The sequence below is a fragment of the Dromaius novaehollandiae genome, chromosome 5 (genome assembly GCF_036370855.1).
Source record: "Dromaius novaehollandiae isolate bDroNov1 chromosome 5, bDroNov1.hap1, whole genome shotgun sequence".
Classification (NCBI taxonomy): domain Eukaryota; kingdom Metazoa; phylum Chordata; class Aves; order Casuariiformes; family Dromaiidae; genus Dromaius; species Dromaius novaehollandiae.
The window spans coordinates 27,702,379-27,714,524 of NC_088102.1; the positions used below are offsets into that span (position 1 = coordinate 27,702,379).

The 12,146-nt window shown below is 39.9% G+C and overlaps 1 protein-coding gene across 1 annotated transcript; it reads right to left on the reverse strand.

The window, feature by feature from the left end:
• Window positions 1–718: 718 nt before the first annotated feature.
• PNN (pinin, desmosome associated protein) lies at window positions 719–11,985 on the reverse strand. Its single transcript, XM_026120442.2, has 9 exons — window positions 11,672–11,985; window positions 11,136–11,207; window positions 10,118–10,186; window positions 8,562–8,634; window positions 8,385–8,479; window positions 6,319–6,394; window positions 4,383–4,538; window positions 4,149–4,287; window positions 719–3,104 (listed from the first exon to the last, which is right to left on the reverse strand). Exons 1-9 carry the CDS (start codon window positions 11,782–11,784, stop codon window positions 1,816–1,818), a joined length of 2,082 nt encoding a protein of 693 aa, XP_025976227.1. The 5' UTR covers window positions 11,785–11,985; the 3' UTR covers window positions 719–1,815.
• Window positions 11,986–12,146: the final 161 nt, after the last annotated feature.

Genomic DNA, 12,146 nt, shown 5'->3' on the forward strand with positions numbered 1-12,146 from the left:
TTTTTTTGTTTTTTGGTTTTTTTTGCTCTTTATCCTTCAGAGTAAAGATATTTTAATCAAGCACATTAATCCACCTCCTCTGATGCTCTAAGAAAAGGGGAAGGAAATACAGTTGAAGACTATGGACAAGAAGTAAAGTATGATTCTCAGATGTAGAGAAGCAGAGGTAGACAGGATACTAAAGTTAAATGGACTGAAAAATCTGTACGAAAAAAACTGAACTTGTTAAGAGAAGAGGAAAGCACAAGGAGCCTTCCCACACTGTACATCTGTGCTGAAAGAATGTTACACTTCCTCCCTGGGTAGACAAGTTTCTTCAAGCAGTAAATTTCAGTACTCCACAACATAGAAGTCTGTCACTACTCAGCTCATGAGTTCACATGGAAACTCTAAAGACTTATCCCCCCCAATAAATGAAATTGAAATTATGCAAAAGTATGCTTTCCATTATTGCTTGGTGCAATAAAAATAAGCTTACAGATCATTTCCCTTCTGAAAACTTCTGCAATTTGGCATATGACATGAATTTTCTTCATGCCAAGTACCACCAGATCAGAGTGTTTCATATTCACTTATTAGGCATTAATTAAAAACTGTAAGAACAATTTTGAATATACACCTTCTAAGATGCAGTCACCTGCAATTATGATAAATACTTTAAAATCTATGAAGACTGTGATACACCTGTGTTACAGAAAAAAGTCAGGCATCCAGAGAATAGTCTACAAAGCCACATTTATTTGCACATGTACAGAACAGAGCAACAGATGTTATTGTTTTTTCATACAAAATTATATAAAAACAATATTCACCTTCATAGATACACCATACCACTTTAAGTTGTATTAAATACATTCAGAAAGCATTCTTGCACGCACACAACATTGGCATTAGGTAGTCCCAGGTAATTCCAACACTGCAATGTAGTTATTCCTAGTGGTATGAAGCATTCAAAGGCTACTTTGCAACTAAAATAAAAATAATCCTGGTTGAGAAGTGAGCTGAAGTCTTTCCTCCACTGGCCATCAAAGCAAGGAGCATCACTAAACAGATTAAATGTCTCCAGAACATAGATGTAAACATTACCCAAGTACCTGCAGAAGGCAGATAAGAGTGGTATTCCAGACTGACTTGAGCAGCTCATCTTGGTCGGTGTTAACATTTGCACTTACTGACTTACAGGAAAAAGATTTATAATACTAAAAGATAGAATTGAGTAAGAATGTGTGATTACAGAAGAAGACAAAAGGTATATATCCAGCTGATTACTTTCCCTTCCTATCCAGCACTAGAGAGAGATTACTCCCTTTAATGGGACTTAAGATTCCCATTCTTGCAAAGAATAGAGGGGAAAAGTAAGATTATTGCAACATTGTCTCCCTGCATATGTATCTAAAAGGAGAATTTAAGTGTCAACAGGACATCTCAAACAATTTATTTAAAATGCACATTTATTTCTACAAAAAAAAAAAAGGTGTATGATACAGAAGTAGAAGTGATCACACCAACTTAAAGATTTACCTATTAAAATATACAGAGGATCTTAAGGAGTACAGGATATTTAAAAAAAGATGCAAAGGAGTGTTAATCTTTTATTTTTACATTTTCAGGAACTTCACATAATTTTGATAGGTCACCTTTTACAAAATTATGTAAAAAGTACAAGAATGCCTGGTAAACAGTCTGCATTTTTCCAAAAGATTTTTTACAGCATGCAATTCTTAAGGCAGCCTTCTCCTCCTCCTTACAAGGAATCCTTTCACTCAAATCATCTTCTGCTGCAAAGATTAGGCTAAGGAAGCTTGGTCTCTTCTGTTAACGCCTTTTGTCTTTCCTGTCTGATTTACGGTCTCTTTCACTCCGTGAAGTTCTCTTGCCTGATCGACTACTTTCTGATATAGACCTCTTTCTATCAGATCTTGAACTTTTATCCTTTGAGCTTTTTGCATCTCTGCTACCACCTTTAGAGGACTTGTGACTTCTATCTGCTCCTGAAGCATCCCTTCGCTTCCTATCCACGCTCCTCCTACGTTTTCTATCTCTGTTATGCCCTCTTCCTCTGCTTCGACTTCTACTTTCACTACTGGTAGAGCTACTGGTGCTACTGTCCCTGCTAGTACTCCCACTTGTAGTGCTGCTGCTGCTGGAACTACTCCGACTACTACTGCTGCCAGTGCTGGAACTACTTCCACTAGTAGTACTGCTTGAAGTACTACTGCTACTACTACTGCTGCTGCTACGACTATGACTCTTACTGCTTTTGTTCCTTGCCCTACCCCTGCTTCTACTCCTAGTCTTATTTTTAATTTCTACACTCAGTGTCTGACTCTGCTCTGTCTGTGCCTCAACTACCTTTATGGACACCACAGCATTTTCATCCTTGTCTGCCTGAGGCTCTGCATCCTGAATGGACTGAGATAATGGAGGTGACTGTGGCAGTAGCACAGACTCTGGCTGAGATGGGGTCTCAGCCTCAGGTTCTGGCTTGGCTTCAGGTACCTTTTCCTGTTTTCCTTCAGGTTCAGCTTCAATTTCTGGTTTGATACCTTTCTCCTTCTCAGGAGAAGGAATATTACACACTTTTTCTGGCTGAGCATCACACTCAGTTTCTGGTTCCACTTCTTTCCCATTTTCATTTTCTACAGGTTCTACACTATCTGCCTCATTCACTTCTACCACATCCTGCTCATTATCCACTGGCTGAATACTTACACCTTCCTCTTTTACAGCTGTGACCTCCTCATGCTGACCATCCTGCTGCTTGTCATTCTCCCTCACCTCAGGAGTCTCTTCTAGTTTAATCTCCATTTCATGTTTTTGTTCATCCTCTTCCTGTTCTTTCTCTGCATCACTATGCCCTGAACCTATTTTTCCCTTTTCCTCCCCTACCTCCTCCATTTCTACATCATTGTTCTGATTACCTGTCTCCAACTCTTCCACCTGCTGAGCCACCTTACCCTCTTCCTGCTCCTTGTTCTGTTCTTCCTTCTTTTCTTCAGTCTGCACCTCCTGCTGTTCTTTTTCCTTCACAGATTGTCTTCTGGGCCTGGCCTCCATTTTGTTAATCTGCTCTGCAAATTCATTGCGCCTGCTTTCAAAGAGTGCTGGAGAATAAATGCATAAATATAAGTTTCAGATAGATAATCTACAGAAGCTGAAGTCTCTTTTCTCCTTAACTATGCACTAATAGTTATCAAATTGTTTTAACTTACAAATATTACATCCCTATTCATTTTGAAGTAGCGAGCTATTCATGCATATTGCAAAAGATTGCTGGTTACCTTACTAAAACGAAGCAAAGGGACCAGTCAGCTCAGCTGAGTGTCAGAACAAAACCTTAAATCTAATCTAATGAAGTTTGACTTTGTTGAAATCAATCCAATCAACAGTATACTAAAATACCACCTTTATTTCCTGGTATTTATATATTATACGCATTAACAAGGTTATGCTTCCCAAGGTGAATAAGAGTCAGCAAAAAGCAGATTAGTATTGAAAAAAACAAAAAAACAAAAAACCCTTTAATAATGTAAGCTATTCAGACAGCCGAACTAGCTTCTTATTCCCCACCCCACACAATAAAGAAAAAAAATTCTCAGTTTAATAAAAAGAACAGTAAGACTACCATCACCATGCAGTATTTTAAATTGTTTTCCGAAAGGAAAATATAGTCATCCTGCGAAACAGACAAATGAACACACATTAAGGTAATAAAAAACAAAAACAAAAAACCCACAGAGAACATCATCACAGAGTACTAGTGCTATGCTTAAGGAAAAGTTTCTCAACTCCTTGTAAAAACCTGTGTTTCCTGGGGTCTTCAATCCATAGAATTTGTCTTTTCAAAACGAAGTTGCTGCACTGGCATACATCTGGGTACTAAAGTTAATATAAAGGACTAAATTTTAAACAAATACTAATGAGATTACATATACACCTCTTTTGACTCCTTGTAAAAGCATCAAAACACCCAACAAAAATAAGTCACTAAAGGAGTAATGTTGCTTAGTTATGATGAATGGCCATACAATATACAGCTTGTCCTGACCATGAAATTACTGTATCTAAGCAGAAAGACTTAAATTTGTTCAGGAAACACCAGAAGGAGGCAAGAACAGCAGCAGTCATGTATTACATGGAATGCTTACCATTCATTTTTTTCTGTGAGTCTTCCATCAGCTTCTGTGTAGCAGGACACATTCTGCCAGGTATGTAGAATAAGTGAGGTCTTGTCTTCGTTCTTATATATTTAATTATTTTAGCATTATGTTCATTCCATTCTTCTTGCTGAGAAATGAAAAAAAAAAAAAGTAAAATCCACAAGATTATAATTTATACAAGAGAAATAACAAAACTGAACAGAGAACAAAACTAAAACTCACCAACTGAGCAAGCTCAACCTTTTGCTCCAGTAACCGCAGTTCTGTCTGTTTAGCACGCCTTTCTTCAAACAGTTCTCGCCTTTCATTTTCAACTTGCTTTCTTTCTTCTTCTGCCTGTACTTCAAGCTTTTGTTCAATCTCTTGTCGCCTCTTTTGCTAAGATAAGTAAAGAAGTACTTCAATTTTTTTTCCCCCTAATCAAGAAAATATTCTAGTTTGGTCTAGTTAGATTTTTTTGTATTTACACTGTTAAATGCATTCCTCAAATGAAATTTAGATAGCTTCTGAATTGTAGGTAATGTAAGAAAAAAGTGCCACGGCTTGCTGACACAAATCTCTCTGAGTGTGTGTGTATGCACACATATACTATAAAATGACAGAAATCCATAGGGGCATATCTGCTTCAGGTTTACCATTCAATTTGCATTTGACCTTTCAAGATTCAACATGTCTTTTTCCAAAAAGGAGAAAATACAAACAGATTTCAGGAGCTCCACTTAGAGAGAAAAAAATTCAACTTCCCCAAGAAACAAATGAAAGGCTATAGACTGGTGTTTGCAGCCAAAAAATTACTGAATATACTAGAAGCATTCACAATGTATTAGAGATAGAGATCTATATAACTGTAATCCAGAGATATCTGTTTATGTATCCTTGACAGCCATATGGGATTACACAAGTTTTCTAACACAAATATATAATTTAGTGCCTGGACAAAAAGAAATAGCTGTGTCTTACGAAACTCCTCAGACCTCTAAGTTGATTTATAGTAACATCTTATGTATGAAGAAAACATTGCCTATACAAACTCTCAGAAACATGTTAGAGCGAACAGAAACTCCTCAAAGTCGCTTTATATAAACACATACTGCTGTAAGTTATATGAGCAGCCTGTGTTTCAAGACCATCCCCACAACTGTTTCCTGTTCTAAAAGCAAGCGGACAACTGAGAACTTTGGTACTCCTTGTGTGCTACACTACTAGTTACAGAGAAAACAGCAGGATATCCAAATACTGCTGTGAAAGAAATCAATACCAACAGCAAGCCAGCTATGCTATCACCTCACTGAAGAGGTTTAAATATAAAGACTTCATAGCTGCCTCCGCTGCCCAGCTGAAAGCAGAACTTCTTGTGAACTTTCACATACCATTTTTAATCTAAAGGTGATTATTATTAATCAATCTATTTTAGGCAACGGTAAACAAATACCATAACATGCACAATTTAAATAGGCATACTAGGCATAAAGTCATCACCATACTCTTTACTTTTTAAAGGTTTTTTGAGGTTAAAAGATTTTTTTAAAGTTACCATTAAGCTACGTAAAGCCTTCCCTTCAGGACAATCACATATTCATTTATTAAAACAAGAATGCTTATCATCATCTACATCATACAAAAAAAAAAAAAAGCCACTGGCTTTTGGTCAAACAAATGATGAAATACAACCATACACTCTTTGTATACTTGGTTATAATTTAAACATCTGGAACACATGAGGGTCAGCGCTGCTTCAGCAATTCTGAATCACCATTGTTTACAGAAACAGCCTATGACCGATTATATAGTTTACCTGATTAAATTCCATTTATCCATTTGCTTTGAAATGATCTCCAAATAATGTAAACAAGAAGAAAGATCATCTACTTCCTATTTTGCATGTTCAATAAAAAAGTACTGCACTTGAAAGCAAACAAACAAACCCCAGCAGTATAAACATTGCTGTGCCACTTCTATCATGGTCACACTTTTGTAAAATCAAGAAATCCTTGGTGTCCCTTTTCCACCTCCTTATCCCCCGATTCAACTAAATTAAAGCAGCCAAAAATCTACTTGTACTCTTACCAATGTTACACTTGCAATACCTGCAACCTGTGCCACCCACTATTGCTTTATTATTTACAATTTAGAATCTGATAAAACTAAAAATAAGTACCCTCTCAGTAGCGACTGTGGATTCCTGCTTAAATTTTTGAAGGGTGCCCATCAACAAGCCAAATATACGCCGATTCCTGAATAAAAACAAAGAAAGTTTGAGGATCAGTTTAAGTACCAAGATTTTTTATTTGCATAAACAATCAGAGAAACTTTCCCACCTCAGAGAGATTTATTTTTAAAGGCTCGGTATCACTCAAGGCCATTAGCAATAGAGTATGTACTGACTGTGCCAACAGTCAAGGATATAATTTCCAGACATATCGTATTTTGCTTAGCAGTGAGACATAGCTCTTACTCATAACACAGGAGAGTTAACACTGAGAAAATTGGAAGCCTGCAAATTGTTTGTCTGGAAAAAAAGTGACACTAAGGAAAAATTAAAAACATAATATCATTTTGAAAGCAAAGAGTACTGAAGAAAGGGCTGAGTAAATACAGCGTGATATATCAATAAAAGCAGTGCATTAGAAGGCCCTGGCATTTTCTGAAGGACATGGAAACCTGTTTCTTCCCAGAAAGAATTAAGGAGAAATGAAGCCACAGGAGAGTGGAAGCCTGTCTGCCACTGCTTAGCGATATCTTACACAATGAGGAATTATTTTCATTCACAATACACAGAGGGGGAAAAAAAAAATCCACTGATGTGGTTAAGCCTTCATCCAATTATGTGTTTTGAGAAAACTTTCTTAAATAAGTAAAATCATTCGATGAATTCCCTTCTTCTGAAGAACTAACTTCTTGAATTTCACCTTTTCTTTCCTTCCCATTAATCACAAATTCTGTCTCTACACCAAGGAGGAGACATTAATTCAGTTAATTAGAGAGAAAGGAAAGGCTACTCTTTTTACTTAGTGCCACAAGATTCTACTGCAGCAGCACAAACCCAGCAGGAAAATGAAGATGCTTGTACAGGACACAGCAGAACAGGAATGGGGAAAGAATTAGGAGCTAGGGATTAAGCATTCTCTGTCAAGGGTATCTGCATATGAATGACATCCCAGAGGACACTGAGCTAAATCAGAGGCCAGTGGGTGCTGTCCTCTAAAAGAGCCTCTTTCTACCATAAAGAGAGTCACAAAGAGATAAATTCTGTTCCAAAGACTACCGAAATGCAAAACAGTAAAACTTCAGTTCCAAAGAGACAAACTGCACCAGAAGCTCTGTGAAATCCACTAAGAATTTTGGAACTGCTTCTGTGTGGAGAGGAAGCTAGTGATGAAATCATGGTTAGTGTTGTTACAAAACAAAAGAAGCAGCAGGTGAGCTGCAGACTGGAGTGGATAGGGTCTAAGAGCTTGTATGCAGAAGAGCAAATTTGCAACTAACACCTTTTCTGAAGAACAGGACTGGATCTCAGCAAGAACTTTTAAGAGCTACTCTAACACAAATAAAATACAGGAAAAATGGTGATATGATTATAAGTAGGAGGAAACTAAAGAGATGCAGGCAAAAGGAAGGTGAGACTGTACACATGATAGCGAGCATGAAAGCAGTAACAGGCAAGAGATGGTCCCCACACGATGAGACTATTCTGTAAAAAAAACCTCCTTTAATCAGTAACATAAATGACATACCAAATATCACCTGTAGCTACACTGAAGATTGTTTGGTTTTTTTTTAATGCATCTAACTGAACAGATATTTGAGGAAGAATTACTTCAAGACACTTCTGCATAGTTTTCTATACTGCAAAACACAATAGAGCAGGTGTTCCCAGATTCAAATTCTGCTTTTGTTTCCTGTTGTAACAATCCAAAATGCTAAGTAACTAATGAAGCTATATATGTTTCTGTCATACTCAGAGATGATCAGTTACACAAGCACTAGCAAACTTGATTCCTATAGATGGCCTGAGAAGTAGAATCCCTATCAGTTACAGAAAATGGATAATGTGTTAACACAAAAAATTTGAGAACATTCATCTAAACCAAGTTCATACCATTATTGTACTTCTTCAACATCTCTGATGCATAAGAGCATCTATTTTAGATTTAAAAAATCTAAAACTTTCTGTGCTAGCACTCAGAATTACCACATTAGTGCTGAAAAGACATTTCTCCATACCTTTGTTTTCCTTTCTCATCCATATTTTGATCCTGTATAAGGTCTCGACGTGTTCGCTCTTTGGAGGTAGCAACAACAGAGGATGGCAACGCTGGCTACAAAGAAAAACAAGCTACTTTTTTCACATTCCAGTTAAGTATGCCTCTTCCTGCATAGCTCCCCCTTGTCACGTGTTACCTTTTTAACATCATCATCCTCTGCGTCGCTTTCATGGCGTGATTCTCTTCTTGTCCGACGTTCTCCACCCAGCCTGAAAAAACAAAATGGTCACTGGAAAACAGATATTAAAGACAGCATCTGTTCTAACACAAGAAAAATATTAATCAAACATTAGTCAGAAGTACCAATGTCTCCAATAAAATCTCCCCATTACTCTGAAGGTAAGGGCACAACCAAAAAAATTGTTTTACATATGGAATCTACTGTTGGTAAAAATCAGTGTGACAGGTAAGAGAAAAGAGTTTAAGACAACTTGCATGATAAAGTAAAACAGAATAGCCTGTGCTAGTACCATATTTAACTTTTTAGAACATCTTTGAATTTTGTTTCTTGTTATTAACATTTGTCTGTACTTTTTCAGAATCTCTGAAATGGTTATAGCTTTAAGAGCAATCTGGGATACATTAAATACATAAAGATTTGCAAATCAGTATGATTTTCCAGATGGGAAACGCTACCTAAATTACCTCACTGACTGGCTACAAAACAAGTTAGGAGAGGGACCAGAGTACTTGAATGAATCAAGGTTTTAACAAAGAACAACTAGGCAGCATGTTAAATATAGCTTATTTTCAGCTTTCACTCTCAGCTTTGTGGCATGGCACTGAACTACCAGTAATGCCATTTCACAGCATTCCTTTGCATAACTCAAGAATTCAAAAGCAAGCCTCACTTTCTTCCAAAACTACACAGTTGCATGCTCAGAGAATGGAGTTCACTATAACCAGAGCCATATCTGATGAACCTGCATCAAAATGCAAAAGCTCAAAATCTAAGTCTACTATAATCACATTATGTGCATTCAATTTACTGAAAGGGAGGTCTCAGCCACAATTCTATCTATTTGTGCCTGTTGTAAAACGAATCTGGCTACTAAGCAGGATGTAATGCCACAGGCTGTACACCAAATAAAAGAGAAAACTGTAAATATCTTTAACAGATTCTTAGAATTTGGTGGCTAATTCCATAAACATATTCAGAAAACTCTTTTGAATATACTAGAGTTTGCAAAAGAGAGATCTAACATGTCAAAGTGGAGTTATCTGGAGGACTGACAAGGAAGGAAAAAAGTTTTTTTAGCCACTGCACTCAAAGTATGCAAGAGAAATGTGCTCACAATTACAGTGAGTGGAAAGGGTTTTAACACCTGTGCTTTTGTATCCATCAGAAATGTATAGTTATTTCATTTCCCAGACAGTTCCCTCTTCAAGTGATACAAAAGACAGCATGAGCCCTTAAATCCACCACAGAAATAAGTTTATTATTTATTCTACCTCATCCACTCCAGCATGCAAGAATCTTTATATTGCTATAAGATATGGAAAAAAAGAAGTTCACAGTCAAATGCTACCACCCAAAAATATTTCCAACAGGACTTGAATGTGTGAACTCCAAAGAAGATAGTTATCACAGCCATCAGTCCTTAACAGTTATTGACTCTAAATATTTTAAGCTTACTATTACAAACTCTTATTCTGATAAAGCAAGTTCTCTGCATCAATTTTTGTACCCACCTATTGGCTGCACCTTCAAGATCCCTCTGTTTGGCTGGGGGTCCTCCTCCACTATCCGAGAATCCACGCCTAGAAAGAAAGCACTTGTGATTTCAGAACAGGTCAGGCTAATCCCAGGTCTGGCACAGGTCCACCGTAAGCCTGCACAATCAAACTGTATTTTGCCTTTGTGGCAACGATATAACAATAAATGTTACTCAGCAATATTATCATTTTGCTGTTATTATAATAATACAGTAGTTACACATACTGTTTACAGGCCAACTAATTTAAACCTGAATTTCTGTCCTTACTCAAATGAGCAGTTACACTCAAACAAGTTGTCCCATTGGGTTCAAATGTTCCAATTTGTAAAAACTTTCAAGATGTATTAAGTTTTAAGCAACAGATTAATATTGCAATTAAGCAAACAGCTCATTAAAAAAGAATCACAATACAAAAAGCAATCCTTTCACTCTACGGGGGCAGGAAAGACCATGACAAAATGCTAGTGCTTCTACCTATATTTGTTTAGTCTAACTTAATTTCTATCATAAGCATCCAAAAGTTATTACTGTTTTAAAATTCCTGTCAACTTCAACTCCTTCTGTCCCACCTGGAATAGCCAACACTTTCTTAATTACCAAGAGATTGAGTTTGAACCAATACAAAGAAACAAGATCCCAGAGACCATTTCTCTCCCCTCATCCCCTCTCCCCCATCTTTAATTAAACTACTTCTTTTCCCCCCTAATTTCCAGGCTAGCTACAGAAAGTGTTAGGGAAAACTACCAATTTAACACAAAGTGCTACAACTCAGAATGAGAAGAAACTTTAAGTTTTAGGCTGTGACATAAAAACTCCACTGACCCATAACCCTCTCAGCCTGACTCTGGTGCCTGCTTATTGAACGACGACTCCTGGTCATTTACAGTGAGCAAAGTGATCAAGCAAGAAAAACCATGCCTGTGTAAAGACAACAGAACAACACCAGGGTAAAGGGTTAAAGAAACCCAATAGTCAGTTCTGCGGCTCCTTACCTTAGCAGTAAGCTCCCACGCCCTCTACCTCCACCAGGGCCTGTGAGGGCTAACAGTCTGCTTTGGGGGGGCCTGCAGGAGACAGCGCGAGCCGTTAGCAGACGGCCCCGGCCCCGCTCCGCGGCCGGCGTGGGGCGCTGCGGGGAGGCACCTCACCCGGCCGGCGGCGCCCGCGGCCACGACCGCTCCCTCACACGCCCCGCGGCCGCCCCCCTTTCTCGGCCGCCGGTCCCCGCCGCGGGCGAACAGGCGGGGCAACATTCCTCCCCTCCGGGATTCCTGGGCCACGCCGGCCCCCCCCGCGCCAGGAGAGGGGAATGGCCCGAAGAAGAGCGCGGGAGCGGCGAGGCAGGGGCAATGAGCCGCGGCCTGCGGGCGGCTGCGGGCCACCCAGCCGCGCAGGCCCACCGCCTCCCTCCCCCACCGCCATCCCACGGCAGCAACGGCCGCAGCGCGCTCCCCCCCCCTCGCCCGCCCGCCGGGCCGAGCCGAGCCGCTCCCCGCGCGCACCCCCCTTCCTTTCCGCCTCTCCTCACCTCACATCGTTGGGGTCCCGGCCCGTGAGCTTGCGGATGTTCTCATCCACGTGCTTGAGGCTCTCCTTAGCTTTCTCCAGCTGCTCCTGCAACGCGCGCACCGCCACCGCCATCCCGCCAGCAGCGCGGCCTAGATAGGGCCCAGCGCAAAGCACCGCTGGGTAACGGGCACAGGCGCCCCGCCCACGCGCGGCGCGACACAACCCGCCCGGCGGCCCCCACCACTCCGGGAGCCGAAGGCCGCCTAGCGCAGCCAATAGCCCCTCGCCACCCGCCGCCGCCCGCCAACAATCCGGCAATGAGACGAAAAGCTCGCGGGACGCAACCACCAACCACAGAGCTCAGACGCAGACTGACAGACTGCCTAACCAATTACCGTAAGCCTGTGCCTGCCACGGCTAGAATCAACGGACGGATGTCTGAGTGACATCGCCCTTAGCTACTGAGCATTCACTTCGTCATTTCCCTCTAGACC